This window comes from Trypanosoma melophagium (genome assembly GCF_022059095.1).
Source record: "Trypanosoma melophagium isolate St. Kilda chromosome Unknown ctg4segment1, whole genome shotgun sequence".
Taxonomy (NCBI): domain Eukaryota; phylum Euglenozoa; class Kinetoplastea; order Trypanosomatida; family Trypanosomatidae; genus Trypanosoma; species Trypanosoma melophagium.
Genome location: NW_027125179.1, coordinates 706,353 through 722,175, shown reverse-complemented (window position 1 = coordinate 722,175; position 15,823 = coordinate 706,353). Strand labels below are relative to the sequence as shown.

The 15,823-nt window shown below is 40.7% G+C and overlaps 5 protein-coding genes across 5 annotated transcripts; all 5 read left to right on the top strand.

Annotated features, from left to right (window-relative positions):
* Positions 1 to 253: 253 nt before the first annotated feature.
* Positions 254 to 1,768, top strand: LSM04_001227 (Transcription factor TFIIH subunit p52/Tfb2; the record flags this gene model as incomplete). Its single annotated transcript, XM_067339201.1, has 1 exon — positions 254 to 1,768. The coding sequence occupies one exon, from the start codon at positions 254 to 256 to the stop codon at positions 1,766 to 1,768; it is 1,515 nt and encodes a 504-aa protein (XP_067187723.1).
* Positions 1,769 to 2,318: 550 nt separating this feature from the next.
* LSM04_006111 (uncharacterized protein) lies at positions 2,319 to 3,671 on the top strand (the record flags this gene model as incomplete). The annotated part of the gene is made up of 1 exon (XM_067339200.1): positions 2,319 to 3,671. One exon carries the CDS (start codon positions 2,319 to 2,321, stop codon positions 3,669 to 3,671), a length of 1,353 nt encoding a protein of 450 aa, XP_067187921.1.
* Positions 3,672 to 4,331: 660 nt separating this feature from the next.
* Positions 4,332 to 5,162, top strand: LSM04_008624 (Small GTPase superfamily; the record flags this gene model as incomplete). Its single annotated transcript, XM_067339199.1, has 1 exon — positions 4,332 to 5,162. One exon carries the CDS (start codon positions 4,332 to 4,334, stop codon positions 5,160 to 5,162), a length of 831 nt encoding a protein of 276 aa, XP_067188046.1.
* A 782-nt stretch (positions 5,163 to 5,944) lies between these two features.
* Positions 5,945 to 11,074, top strand: LSM04_006083 (Cyclic nucleotide-binding domain; the record flags this gene model as incomplete). Its single annotated transcript, XM_067339198.1, has 1 exon — positions 5,945 to 11,074. The coding sequence occupies one exon, from the start codon at positions 5,945 to 5,947 to the stop codon at positions 11,072 to 11,074; it is 5,130 nt and encodes a 1,709-aa protein (XP_067187918.1).
* A 1,560-nt stretch (positions 11,075 to 12,634) lies between these two features.
* On the top strand, positions 12,635 to 14,746 carry LSM04_005127 (uncharacterized protein; the record flags this gene model as incomplete). Its single annotated transcript, XM_067339197.1, has 1 exon — positions 12,635 to 14,746. The coding sequence occupies one exon, from the start codon at positions 12,635 to 12,637 to the stop codon at positions 14,744 to 14,746; it is 2,112 nt and encodes a 703-aa protein (XP_067187886.1).
* Between the last annotated feature and the right edge of the window lie 1,077 nt (positions 14,747 to 15,823).

Here is a 15,823-nt window from a genome sequence, read left to right as displayed (position 1 = left end):
TGGTATTTCTATTTCTATTTTAAATATTGCTTGCGGATGAGTATTCGTGTACTATATTTTCCTTGTTTTGTTTTGTTTTGTGTTTCTTCTTCTTTTGGGAAATATGACGAAGGGACGGGGACGTGTTGGGGTTGGTAAAAGCTCTGGAAAGATTTTTGTTTTCTTTTTCTTCGGTTAACAAAAAAAAAACTCCAGGGAGGTATCTAAAATAGAAGAAAAGAAAAGAAACGAAAGAAAAAAACTGAGAAGAGAAATGAATACATCCTTTCTTGATCAGTTACTTGGATTTTCAGAGCGTGAAGCTCTGTTGATGGAGTGTCCAGCCCTTGCAGTGTTTTGTTTTCAAGAGTTTGTTGCATCTATGCAAAATGGGAGACGTATAACAGATCCTCTACTTTTGGACGATGAGGTGACAGTGTTTTTCTCTATTGCATCAATGGCAGAACTTACAGAAAAGATATTTTCAGATCCACAAGAAGGCAAACCAATCCATCCATTTTGGTGTGCTATGCGAAAGTCACTGGAATGCGCATGGGATCCTCTCCCAGAGAGTAGTCGAAAATGGAATCTTTACGAAGTGTCAGGAAATGCCCGGATTTATGGACCAGAAATGGAGCGAATCCCGCTTGCAAATGTTTCCTTACAGAATGCATTAAATACAAGTCGTAATATTCTCCATATGGTAACAGCATGTGCCCTTGCAGGGTCTATAGATCCCCTTGGAGAGAAGCGTGGTCAACCAATTGCTTCTATGCTGCAGTATTCTCGTTTGATTCCTCCCTCACCAGAAGTTAACGGGGTAACTTCAGAGGGTTTAAGTTTTTGCATGCAATCATTGCAACAACAGTGGTGGACGCTTGTATCAGTAGCACTGGATCGTGTACTGGCCTTGACAAATGAGAAGGGTGTAAAACGTTCTGAACTTTGGAAATTACTGTCTATTTTATTTATCCTTGATACAAGTAAGTTTGTTTATTTGTTTCCTTCAAAGGAAAAGGATTTGGTAGCTTTTCACCTTTTAGCACGTCTCTCGGAGGTTGGACTTGTTTATCCATTAATGTGTAATGGACTTCGTTGTTTTGTACTCTCTCCCCATTTTCATCATGCGCTTAGCTGGAGCACATCATCTCCCCTTTGTACTACAGCGCTGCTTAATGATGAAGGAGGTCCATCACACCGTGTACGTCGTGAGGATGAGGACACTATAATTACAGAAACTAACTTTCGTCTTTATGCCTATACACGAAATCCAGACCTTTTAAATATTCTTGATCAGTTTGGAGTGAAAGAATCTGAAGTAGATAATATGATTGCGTGTTACCGTGTTACACGCGCTTCATTTGCTGCCGCTTTGCGTAGAGGTATTAGAGCCTTGGATATTCTTCGATTTCTAGCTGTTAAGGCACATCCTTCAATGTTTAAACATCATCATAATAGCATTAATGAAGGATCTACAGAAGAATTAAATACAAACGACAGTAATGTTGGAAATAGGTGTTTAAATGCCTCTGATGCCTATATAGGTGGGGTCATTCCACAGGCTTTTTGTGATCAACTACTAACTTGGGAAAGAGAATGTCGAAGGCTTGTATTTCGTCGTGATCTTGTTCTACTACGAAACCTTAGTGCGATTCAGAGGGAGGTAATAGTAGATCATCTTTGCCGTAGTGGAGAGGGCTACGCGGTGGTACATCAAGAGAATGGTTACATGGTTGTTCAACGTGATACCTACGATCGTTTGTTGGTGCCTATTATTCCCACAGATTGAAATAAATGATGGAATCGATCGCCCCGAATGAGAAATGGTGAGTTTACCTTTTTAAACTGCGTTTTTCCGCACAAATTGACACTAAGCAGGAAGAGAGAAAAAGAGAGAAAGGGAAAAAGCTTTGTAAATACCATGAGTGGAGCTGGTTTATGAGATCATTTCTCTGGTTTTCTCTTTTCTTTGCTTTATTACTCGCTCAATCACCCATCCTTTTTTTTTTTTGCGTGTTCAGGTGTGTTTTTATTTGTTAATGTGCACTATCGTTCTTTTTTTTTTTCTTCTCTCCTGGTTATACTTCTATACTTTTTTTTTCCTCTCTCTCTTTCTTTCTTCTTATGTATTCCTTCTGGCAAAAAACCAGTAAAAAGGGGCGGGGAAGGTAAGGGTATCTGAATTGGGTACTCATCATTCTAGCTTATTTCTTTTTTTTTTCACAACATTTTTATTTTTTACTGTATCCCTCACTTTTTTTTGTTTGCTCTTCGGTGTATTTCTTTTTTTCCTCTGTGATAGCGAGAGGAGTTTACTGGGGTCTGTGCGGTAATATTTAATGCGACGACGTGCACCTGAGTGGTTCACGCGTGGTCCGGCGCGGGAACGTTTTCACCGCCTGTGGCCGTGGGCGCTGAGCAGCACTTGTGCGGTGATGTACTTTCTCAACCGCGAGCCGTTTGACGAGATGGCCGGGACGGTCGTGACGAAGATCCGCCGGCCGCTGCTCCGCACGATGGAGTGGATTGAACTGCACGACGTGGACCCCGAGACGATGGCGCTCGAACTGCCGCCGGACGTCCTCTTCGGCCCGCTGGAGTTCCCGCAGCAGATGCGATTTCTTCTCGCCGCACTGCGAGCCGATAACGAACTCGCCGACGGCTATCTTGCCCGCGTGCTGGTTGACCACATGGACCTCTCCCTCGACCCGCCAATCCTGCAGGAGGCCGACCTCCTCGCCGCAGGTGGGCGGGATCTTCTTAACTTCGCCATTGACGACTTTTTGGGAGAGGGGGCAAGGAAGGCGCGAAAACATATATTTTTTAGACCGGACGAATTTCTCCGCCTCGTTAACTTCATCGCCGTATACCCAACTCTCACAGAGTACTTTGTTAACAAGCGAAACGGGGTGGATTTGGTTTTTCGGGCTTTAGAACATAGTCGTGACGAGTATGCACGCGTTTTAGCGCTCAGAGCAGTTTGTCTGTTTTGTTTTACACAACGCGAGGATGGTGACGTGGAGCGTCGTGTTTTACAGGCAAATGCCATGAAACAAATTGTAGAAGCATATAAACAAAGTACCGGTGACCCAGCTGACACACGTTTTATTACCTTGGTAATCTCTTCCATCTTACGACAATACCCTAAAGAAGGTGGTAAAGAATTTTTAGACGCCGATGGCGTAAATGCTGCTGTACAAAATTTAAATATCGCACGTTATAAAGGACTTCCACAGCATATTCGTATTCTTCATGACGCACAGAAACTTCCAAAAGCTGCATTTGGTACAAAAACAATAAATAGCCGTATTGAAGATGCTGATTTTATTCCAGTAGCCATGGGAGTATTGGATGCTTTCCCTGAGTTTTATGAAACTGCTGGTGATATTTTGCATCTATTAGAAGATATTGTTCCCTCAGAGACGACCCCATTTAATTTGCTAGAATATCGTGCAATGCCAATTCTTTCAAAGTTCTATGTTCGTTGGAAAGATGATAACGTTTTCCAGACAGATGGAACACGCGCCAAGGTGGTACATTTATTTAGGATGATGTTAAATGACAAAACATGTCAGCGGTGTTTTGACCCTAGTGTTGCCTCCTATGAGTTGCGGGAGTGCATTCGAACGGCTAAAGAGGCAATCCGAACAGAGGAAAATCATGGACAATTCCAAGAACAGATGGCTGCTTGAAAAGGAGGGGTATGCATGAAAGCAGGAAGGAGGGGAAAAAAAAATGGAACCAAAGAAGGTGAAAGATGAAGGGGAGTGTAGCAAAAACCAAAAAATGAGGAAAAAAAAGGAAAGGAGAGAAAAAATGATATTTGTTATCACAGCATTTGGTGGAACCGATGGTGGTGAGAGGAAGATGAAGAAGAATCATGATAACGGATAAAAAAAAGAAAAAAGGATGAAAGGAAGGATATGTTGAGAATAATTTTTTTTTTTTCGCTTTCCACTTTTTTTCTTTCCTGCTTCATTTTACTTGTCAAATTGCAAAATTATGTGTGAGTAATTTGCTGTCTTATTCATAAGTCATAATTCTCACATTCTGACATTTTGCTTCTTTAGTAGAAGGAAAAGAAAGAGTTGCTTGCACGAGCAAGGGATATATAGATAGAGATAGAGTATTTGTGTGCTTGTGCGTGCGTGAAAAAGCTAAATAATCTGAGAAGGTAAATATTGTTTTAGGTAGAAGATAAGAATTAGAAAAGAAGGCCCCTTAGATAGTGTGACCCCTCTCCCCACAAAAGAAAAAAAAAGTAAATTAATAAAGTGGGAAAGGAATAAAATAAAAAAACATAACAATAAAACGACGAAAGAAAAAAAAAAAACAATAACAAAAACAAAACAATGTCATCATCTGAGGAAGAGAAACGCATTGCTTACTGCAAGCAGCACAATGTGCATCACCTCTTTGAACTACTGGCAACTAAGTTGCTGATGGAACGACCTGAAAACCCCTTTGAGTATCTGCGCCAGTTATTGACCAGCGTTGAGGAGTCTGAAAAGAAAAAACAATCACATGATCCCACAGTGCTTCCATCACAGACAAATGGTGTGACACAACCACTTAAGAGGATCACTCTGGGCACATTTGGTATTGATAATGCAGGGAAGACTACTCTTATATCGGCTCTAGGCGGAAGAATTGAAAAGAATACTACACCGACTATCGGATTCACGCCTACAAGATTTCAGACTGACAAATATGATATTTGTATATTTGACTTGGGAGGTTCGGCAAATTTTCGAGGTATTTGGGTACATTACTTTCATGATTGTCATGGAATTATGTTTGTAATAGACTCTGCAGCTGAGGAATCGGTAGTTGAGGAGTCTCTGAGAAATCTTCGTAGCGTGGTAACGCATCCATATGTAAGAGGAAAACCTCTTTTAGTGCTTGCTAATAAGAAAGATCTTAAAGAAAGCCGTGGGACAAAGGTTTTACCTGATGGCTTTTTTGATGAGGTATTAGAGCCTGAAACATTACATCGTGTGGTGGCATCCTGTGGTATTAATGAGGATCCTGATCTCGAAGGAGGTGTAGAGTGGTTGCTTGCTACAATAGAGAGTAATTACGATGAACTTGACTCTCGAGTTCAGCGTGATACTGAGGTAGTGAAAATAGAGACAAAACTTAAAGCAGCGGAGCGTCTCGCTGCTTTAAAAGGATCTGAATAGAAGTGATAAAATGAATGAGGATGAAAAAAAAATAATAGTGGATCAACGATAAGAAATAGGTTTGAAATGGTTCCAGAAATACATACAATTGATGTAAAGAATAAATGTTTTTTTTTATTTATTCTAACCCACAATCATCATGTTTAATGGGGAATGAAGTGAAATCACATTGTTTTCTCCATGTTCAATTAGTTTTTTCTTTTCTTCTTTTACTTTAATTTTTCCTCTATTTTCTTCATATGGAGTTTCTTCTTACCGTTCCCTTTTTTGGTACATGAATTGTTTAAACTTGTTCTTATTTGGAAAATGATATGTAGTTTTTCTGTTATTTTGTGTTGCTTATTATTTTCTTTTTTGTTGAGATTTTTTTTTTCATTCTTTCATTCTTTCTTTTATTTTTCTGGCCTTGTTTTGTAGCGTGAGCGATCGGGTTGGTTCACGTTTTAATCCACCCCACTCTTCCTTTCCCCTATTAGAATAGAGTGTTGGTCTGTGGAGCAAAGGGAAACAGGACGGTAGAAGGGAAAAAGTAGCAAGGAGGAAAAGAATCTCTAAAAAAAAGATCACACACAGGTATATATATACCGTCATTTTTGTTTTGCTTTGTTTCGTTGTTCTGTTTGCCTCCTTCGTTCCTCTCTCCGTGCCCATTACTGATTATAAGTGGCTTTGACTACGTTATATTTAGGTGATAAAGTATAGGGTATATCTGTATATATACAGTTTCTACCTTTATAGCTTTTTTTTCTTATACTTTCCTCTCCTACATCTACGTGTACAACATGTCCTCGGTTCCTCCATTTGCTCGCCCTCTTAGCGGAAGTACGAGGGATACTCGCAGTAATTTGGGTTCTGCTCGATCTGTTAGTATTAGTGGCCAACGCACTAATTTTGAATCTACCTATAGTGGCCTTTCAAAGGCACATCGAGTGGCGAGTCTGTTTTCTATTTCTTCTGTACCTAGGCAGGTAGACTTTGATTCAGCAGAGGCACACGAAGCAATGTCAGTCTTGCAAAAACTTTTTCTTCCTATAATTTTAAGAAGAGTACTTCGTGCACGTAAAAAGGAGCGATGGTCAAGTGAACGTTCATTACGAGTGTATACAGAGGATTCAATTGTTCAGACATTTCGATCTTCTCGTTCGCTTATGTCCAATTGGCCAGTGGAGATACTAAGAATATTAGCAGAAGAAGCGGTTTACAACTACTTGGAACCGGAAGAAATTATTGTTTACATGAGAGAATGGTATGTATCATGTGGAATAGTAGTTTTACTTTATGGTGACGTTTATGAAAGGTCTACAGAATTAGGATCACCTACATCTTTAACTGAACAATTCTATGCACGTAGACAGTCCGCTCCTGCAATTTTGTGTGATCGGGTCGTTCTTTGTAGAGATGCATCCCCGGCATGCATTGTATCTCGTGGTTATGCAGACGTGGCTATAATACCAGCTCGATGGGTATGGGATGTAATAAGCAGTTACGTATTTCAATTATCTGCGGAAAGTGTACTAGATTGTCTAAGATTGCATATTGTACCAATGTCTGAGAGTATAATAAATGAAACTTACTATCCTATGTCATTAGTTCTTCGTAGAAGTTGGTTATGGCCATTATTTAGTCCAAGTGACAGAGTACGACTTGCCCGATCGATGGAGGTTAGAGTTTTTTGTATAGGTGATACAATATTTAGTGAGGGGGATCGCGATCCTTACATGTACATTATTCGTCGTGGGATTGTAAAAACATTAGTTAAGAAAGAACCTATTATTGAATTTGATGCCGGTGGTTCATTTGGAGAGATTAGTATTATCTTTGACGAACCTCGTTGTTGTCATGCCGTTGCGACTACGATGTGTGAAGTTTACTGTTTACACCGAAAACACCTTATGAAACGATTACGTAGGAAACCGCAATTATGTGAAAGTGTCGTTAGCAAAGCTCTTAAACGTCGTGAGCAATGGCTTGAGGATGGAAAAACCCGCGATATCATGGGACTGGCCGCCCTTCTCAGTGGCGTTCCCTGTCTGAGTCAATCCACGGAGCGGGTCCGCATGAATCTTGCCGAGGCGGCCCGCGTCCACGTCCTCCCGCCGGGGGTGACGCTCTTCAAGAAGGACTCCCTCTGCGACCGGCTCTTTGTGATTGGCCACGGCACGCTGGCGGTCTGCGGGGGGCCGGACGCGGAGTCGCTGCGGAGCACCGCCGACTTTGTCGGCGAACTTTGCCTCTGCCCGCACCTGTGGCCCGCCGACGTCGTCACCCGCACCTCCGTCGACGGCTGGTCCATCAGCGCAGAGGAGATTATGCAGGCCCTCTCGAGTATACGCGCCGACGCCCAGGCCGTCGATCTCTGCCGCCAAGGTATTGAACTCTATCGAGCCCAAGAAGGTGATACACAGGCTAGAGAGACCACAGAGAATGGAGAAAATGGAGAGAATACAGAAGATCCACCAACTGGAGAGAGAGTGCGTCCATCTCCACCTGCCACACGAGCGCCAAGCATTGATGTCTTGCCTCCACGGAGAAAGAGGTTGGTTACCTTGGATGCAGAGGGAACTCAGAATGCACCACATACAGTGGGATCACCTTTATTAAAAGATGAGGCTATTGTATCGGACTTTGATTGGAATGCCTACGCTATGGATGATAAAGAATCATCAACAATGGCTGAAGGAAATGAAACGGTTAGGAGGGACGATAGAAGACATCTTGAACAGAGTATTGAAAAAGAGCTTAGTAAGAGAGCAGGAGAACTTTTATCAGTCTCTGAACAAGAACGCCCAAGTGCTGTGGATTATGATTTCCCTGGAGAAGTAGATGAACTTCAACAAATGTTGGTAGAACAAGTATTTCTAATGCCAACTGAACGTCAACCTGGTTTTCTACGACAAATTAATAGAAGTAAAGTTACTATTGTTATGGATGATACTTTAGAACAAGGTGAAGAACTCTCATCAGAGATAACCATTATGAATGATCTTACAGTACCTCAATATGTAGTTCCACCACCTGTTCTTTACACTCTGGATACTATTGCAGATGCTTTGGAGAATAATCAAGGTCCATTAGAGTCACTTACTCCTCTTATAAGTCCAAGATATGCTTTAGATCCTACGATACAAAATTCAAGAAGACGTACTCGTACACCTGATCTTGGACTATTACCCAATTGGCAAACACCTACACAACGTAGTGTAGAGGATATGCTGAGTTCAACCTCAAAATCTCGTCCACATAGTGGAGCATCTTTACGATCTCGAACAGTAAGACCTTCTTCTGCTTTTGTACATAAGCACACCCCTCCACGTACCCAATCTGCTGGATGTAATCAACGAATGAGTCGAAGTGTTAGTTTCTGCAGCCGAACAAGTGTTTTCGCTACCCTTACACCAACTAATGCTCCTGATACTACAAATTTAAGTCTTCAAAATACTGTTTCAAGTTGGGCCAAACCCAATAGTATTGATCTCACCCAACAAGCAAAAATTAGTGCTGCTATGTTTCAATCAGCATTGGATAAATTTGTAAAACTTGATGATCAGAATTACTTTCAAGAAATGGTGAGGGTTTGTTTACCTCCACAAACAGCAGAACAATGGACTGAAGAAGAACATAATAATTCTACAAGAGGTAAGGATGGTTTAGTTTTATTACTTATGCATGTTCGACGTTGTGATGGTCTTGAAATTAAGGGGCGAATAAGATCTCCAATAGTAAAGGTCTCTACAAATTCACGAGTTTTAATACGTACACCAATAATGCAAGATCGTGTAAAACCAGTATGGCCTATTGAAGTAGCTTCTTTTATTAGTTTTGTTAGGCGAGATTCAGAATTAGAATTTACTATATGTGATTCTGAAGATGAAAGTTTAATTGCATATACTGCTACAATGTCTACAAGTGAACTTAGAGAAAATGGAGGTGTAGGTTTACGTTCTTTAAGTATGCATCCAAATGATTTAAGTGTAACATGTTCCCCTAGTGAAGAAAATGCAATTATCGAAGTTTGTATGTTGGCTGTTACCGCATCAAAATATACTAGTTTGCATAAACGAGCTACAGATGAAAGTGAAGATGATAAATTGTCTGATGATATGAGTACTTTGTATTTACAAGTATTAGGTGTTGAAGCTCTTAAACATCGTATTGAAGCAGTTATAGGCGTTTCTGTAGAAACAGATGGTAAAACAAAGGAGATTTTGCGTACTCCTAAAATATCTCCTAAAACACGTACTCCTTTTTGGCCAGGACAATGTAGTTTTTGCGTTATCAAAAGTGATGGGCTTGTTAGTTTTGATCTTTACCACCGTGATGTATTTTTAGCATCATATGACACACCAGCAGATACCCTAGCCTTTGGTGGGACTGGTATTCATGTATTTCCATTAACTCGAGCTCAAGGTGATAATGGAGAAAGTTATGGTAAACTCGTAGTATCAATTCTTGGTATGAAAACACCATCCGATGAAGAAGGAGTTAATGAACGAACATCCAAAGTTCTAGTTCTTCATGTGGATAATTTTAAAATGATATCAAGTTCTGAAGAAGAATTTACACCTGATCCATTTGTTATTGTTCGAGGTCCAAGAGGAGAGGAAATTCTACGTACACCATTAAGTCTTGGTACTTATAATGCTAGTTGGAATGAAGAGGAAGCGTCATGTTTTATTGTATGCCCCGCACTTACTGGAAGTAGTGCCATTTATCGTGTTGAAGTTTATGACAATAATGAAAGGAATAAACTTGGTACATCAGAATTTTCTGTTACTATGAATGGGACAAGACGTAATCGTATGCAATTTTCAATTGGAGATAGAGGCACATTAACTGTATTAGCGCATACTTTTCCTGTTCAAAAAGCCCCTAGACCACCCAAACCATTACGTAGAAATTCTGACTCATTTAATTATGAGGTGAATAATGATGATTTTCTACTTTTAGTCCATGTAATTGGATGCGATGGTCTTCAAGGTACAGGATTTGATGATTTTCAAATAGATCCGCTTGTAACTGCACGTATTGGACGAAGTCGCATGGTAGTTGCTCCTTTGGTATCTGGAAGTACAGCACCACGTTGGTCATACCCTAAAGCAACTTTACTTCTTCCTGTTTTACCTAGTATACTTTCCCATATTACTTTGGAAGTTTGGGATACAAATATAGAACTTTGTGATGTTCTTGGTGTAGCTCGAGTTTCTATTGAGCAGCTTTGTCAGACTGGTACACATCGTTTTACACTTCAACCGCACAAAGATCAAGAATTTGGTAGGAGACAAAATTTAGGAACAATAACTGTACAAAGTCTTTTTGGTAAACGAAATGGAGAGGTAGTCTCTGGTGGTGCTTCTCTCTCCTTTTCTTCTTCTGGAAGTAGCCACAGTACTGGTCTTTTTGAGTCTCGCCTCTTCCACAATGCTGCCAACGCCCCCGATCTCCCTGTCACCCGGGTGCGTGTGCACATCTCCAGCTGCTGTGCCCTCAGGTCCACCGTGGCACTGAAGTACGTGCGGGCCACCGTGTCGTGCCTGCAGCATGTCCTGCTCGAGGTGAAGCGGGAGTGGGCGGAGTCGGGCTGCCCGGCCTGGTCCCTCGCGGAGGCCCACACCGTCGTCGACCTCCGCGCCATCTACGGCCGTTCCCTCCGCCTCACCGTCGTCGGCTGCGGGGACGACGGGGACGTCACGATAGGGGCCGCCCTGCTGCCCTTCTCTGCCCTCGTCTCCTCCACGCCGGGCGTCGTCGCCGTGCGAAGTCTCCCACTCACGGACCCCGCCACCCAGCGTGAGAGCATCAGCGAGGGGCAGGAGCGCAGTAGAAGCACCAGTGTGAGTGTAGATACACCAAGCGTCACCGTCGCATTGTTCGCCATGGACCCCGCAGACTTACCAGGAGTGGAGGGAGACTAGGGCATATATATATATATATCTGTATGTGAAGCAGGAGTGAAGTGAGGGCTAAACATGGGCGGATCGCGAGAGTGTGTGTATATATATGTCTATGTAATTTTTCATCACGTGGTTTGTATCATCATTCTCTTTTTTTTCCTTATTGTGTACATATATATATATATATATATTTCTGTGGGTGTATGGGGTTTGCTGAAGAACGACGTTGAAGAAAATTAAAAAAAGATAAGAAAGGGAAGATTAAAAGAAAGAAACTAAACCAATAAAACGAGGAAAAGAAAAACAGATAAACAAGAACCGATCAATATATATATATATATAATATTGTATGGATTGCCTGTACAATCCAATTGGTCGTTGGAGGAACAAAAAAAATGGTAAGACGCAAAACGGCAACGTTGGCACTGCGTTTTTTTTCGTTACACCTTTCTTTTTCCCTTTTTCTCTTTCTCTGTCTCCCCTCCTTCTTCTCCCTTTATCTTTCTCCCTTTTTATACTTCTGTGTTTCTGTGTATGTAACTATCCTTCTTTTTGTGTATGAAATTTGCTCCCTCGCTCTCTCACACTTTACTGTACTCTTGCGCGTATATTATGAAGCAAATGAAGGAAGTAAATGCTTTGTGTTTGTACTTCTCTCAGTTTTTCTTTTTTTTCTTGTATGTATAAGGCGTATTATATACTTGTAAAGGTACACATGGTTTTTTTTTCTTTCTTTCCGTGAATTTTTCCATCTATGCTCTGCTTTTATTTGTTTTACTTAATTGTGACTTTTCTTCTTATTCTTTCACTTTCTTTGTTGGAACATCTATGAAAAGGTTACAAGAGTCTTCTTTAAAGGAAGACTGTAGTGAAAGTGAGTAAGTACTTTATTTTTCCACAAGGCAAAAAAGTGGGTTTAATAAAGATACTATAGCTACAACTATAACAACCGTTACTACTACTAGTACTAGTACCACTATTTCTGTTGCAACGAAGGGAGAGTGAGGAGGAGGAGGAGGAGAAGAAGTAAAAAAGTAGTGAACAAGTAAGATTGTTGCCTTATTCCTCCTTGTAAAGGTAAAGGAAAATAGAAGGCAAACAAAACCCAAAAGGTTAAAAATAAAAGAGAACGAAGGGGTAAAACCGCACAACTGTTTTACAGCAGGTTGTGAAGGAGTCTAGTGAAATCGCCCCACTTCCCTTCGTACCCAGACGTTTCTGCCGCGAATCAAGGGACAACTAACAACGCAGTTACGAAAGGAGAAAAATAAGATAATTTCTTGTAGGGTTCTATAAACGACACGCGAAAGGAGATAGAGGATAGAGTGAGTATTACTCACTTATCTAAGGCTTTCGTATAAACGTGGTTTTGTTACAACGTTACTCCTTTGGGTTTTTTTTGTTTATTTTTACGCCACCTTACAACGCCTGTGATATCTATCTATCTATCTATCCATATATATATATATATATATATATATATATATATAGAGAGAGAGAGAGAGAGAGAGAGAGAGAGAGACTTGGTATCTCATTTGAAGAGGTACGAAGAATTGGGGTGATTTTCAAACAAGGTGTGGTATGTTTGCTTCAGAACAACAACGACAGCAATTTAATGCTGGAGGATATACAAAGTCAGCTGGATCTGGACCTCCTTTTATGATGATGTACAGTTTATATCCAAAAACTAATGGTGCTACATCGAGTTATGTGAATCAACACGCAGTGGCGGCAAACCCTGGGGTGGGTGCTCACCCTGCAGTATATCAATACCCACTTGGTTATCCTATGGTTGGATATGGAGCTCCAAGAAGTGTGACACATGAAGAAGACGAAACAGAAGGGACATTTGAAGTACATGATAGTCATCTGAAGGCTCCAATCTCACTACGGCCTAATGTTGTATTCCCTTCTATTGGAAGTCAGACGCTCTTTAGTGCAACGCGTCAGACTACTAATTTTTCTGGCCGAAATGCTGTACGTATTTGTGAGCCATTTCAAGAAGGTAGGTGTACTCTTGCTGAAAATTGTACTGACATTCACGTCCATCCAGAATATTTGAATTCTACCAGACAAGCAATGATTGCCTGGCTTCAAAGCAAAGAACGTGAGTTTCAGCAAACTTTTATCCAAGATCCAAGAAGAGTGTTTCGTGTTTTCTGTGCGGATCTTAAAGAAGTAGTTGAAGTACCTATATCAGCACTTCGTTTTACTAAAGGTTTATATGTAGATCCCACCTTACGAGCGCGACGTGCAAGAGGAGGACATCAAAATCAATTTGCAATAATGGCATCACAAGTACCAACAGCGTGTGGACTTTTTTCAGTGGAACCTTCCCAATGTAAATGGGGACGCTGGTGTAATCAGGTACATATTGAACAAAATTGGATGCAATCAAAAAAAAGTGAATTTGAGTCATGGTCAAATAGTCTTGAAAAACGTTTTAATGATCTACCTTCCGATTACTTATTTACGGTTCATGATCCTCAACTTAAGATTAGTTTAAAACTTCCAAAAGCCAGTATAGCTGGTTTTTCACGTGGATTATTTCAAGGATCTGTTAAAAAAGCTCCAAGTGTATGTATGTTATTTCAACGTAATCGATGTACTGCTGGTGCCTGTTGTAATCAAATACATGTGGTTCCATCATATCTTCAGCTTCACCGCCGATGGGTACAAAATGGAGATATTCTTTCTGATGAAGAACGAAGTGCATTAGCAGATTCTATGAATGCTATGTTGCAATCTCTCACTACACAGAGTGAGACTGAAACTGTTGACTCAAGTGACCAATTCGCACAAGGGAAAGAACTCAACCCAAAGGCGTTACCATATGTTCCAACACCTCCTCCTGCAGGTGATGATAAATCCTCAGCACAATGTGATGAAATTAACACTCATAAACGTGGCTCTTCTGAAATGTCTCTTCTTCATTCTGCTCAATTTCCCCTAGATAATGATTTTTCGTCGGAGAGAGAAGATTATGCAACCCCTATAAAGAAATCAGGAAATGTGCCCCATCGTTCACAACAAAATAGCCATTGTCAACAGGATCAATATTCACAGCAGTTTCAACAAAGCAAAGCTTCATCTCTAAATGAATCTGGAACTAATAGCAGTCGTAATCCAAGGAGTATTTCCTCTGGTTTAGTTTTACCATTAGGAGATTTTGTAGTTATGATGGATAATGATGAGCGATCGCAGTCTTCTCTTCAGGCGAGTCAGAGTAATATAAGCCATGCCGGTAGAAGCTACCGACATACCAACAATCCATATACGCTTGGGGGAAGTTCGAGTTGTACGACCTCCCCGAGTTTTGGCTGGGTTCAACCGGTGCGAAGTGCGGGTAACAGCATCACCACGTTCCCCAACGGCGGCAGTGGTGGCGGTGCCAATAGCAGTAGTACTGGCATGTGGGGCTCTAAGGGGCGGGCGGATTCATCGCCTGGAGTAATAGACGTTCGTCCAACCGTGTTGGGATTGCAGCACCACGACCTGGATGGAAGTTTGCATATATCTCCCTCCTCATCGCTTCGCTGGAATGCCTCTGGTAGCACACTCACTCGTGCGATGGAGGAGTTTCATAAGCCTATAACGTATGGGGACTCCCCACGCCTTGCAAATGGTATTTTTATGGATACTCTTGCTCGAAACGACGAAAAGAGGGGAGAGAATGAAAAAAAAGATGAATAGAAGGGGAGTCTACCGAATTACACGTAATATAAGCTTGTCCGGCATATGTTTTCTTTTTTTTCCTGTCTGTCTATCCCTCTCCCTTCTTATTTTTGTGCGTTTGTTTGTATGTATGTATGTATGTATGTATGTATGTATGTATATGTGTGTGTATGTAATGAATTTGTTTCTGGGGAGATGTGGACGCGAGCGATCGGTGTATATAACAAAAAGAAAATGTTTTTTTTTTTTTTGGTGTGTGTGTGTGTGTGTGTATGAAAAAAAAAGTGTGGTGATGGTGAAATACACACTTTTACTTATAATATATGAACTGAAAGAAGAAGCAAACGTACGATGGAAGAAAAAGTAAAAAAAAAAATAAGAAAGAAAAAGTGGAGAGGAAGTGAATATCAATGTAAACCTTTCATAGGGTGACTAATAAACCAAAAGTGAAGATGTGTGGAATCTCCACACTGAGATGGATGTTTCGTCGATTTCTGTAGTTCGGGAGCTCTTGACTGTTGAAGTGACGAAAGATAACTCTTTTTTCTCCTCGTTGTATGACAAAAGTAATTGAGACGAAGGACAAGAAAGTAAAAAAAAGTAAGAATACCACTTTATGTCCATTTAAGCTTTCTCACTTCCCTCGTCTTAAGGCTTGGGGTTTCGTCTTTTGAGGGAATTATGCTTGAGAAACGGGAAAAAGAAATTGTCTGAGCGTTGTAAGGTGAATTGTAAAAAAAAAAACAAAAGTGATAATGTATACTGTTTCTTTTTTCTTTTAATAAGGAAAACATCCATATATGCATTAAAGAAAATGAAGGGTGGGAAGGAAGGAAAGGTATATTTTCTTAAGAAAAAAAAAGTACAGAAAATGCGTATATGTGTGAAAAGGGGTGAAGGTAAAATTGTTATTGTTTTCATTACGGTGGTTTATGCGTTCTCACCGCTATATTCACCTACCCCTTGGGTTGTTTTTACTTTTTTTCTCTTTTGTAATGTCTTTCGTTTACCTATCACCGCTACAATTCTTTTTACCCAACGAGAGTTATCTGAGCACCGAATAGAAATATGTCTTCCCATTTTATTTCATTTCCA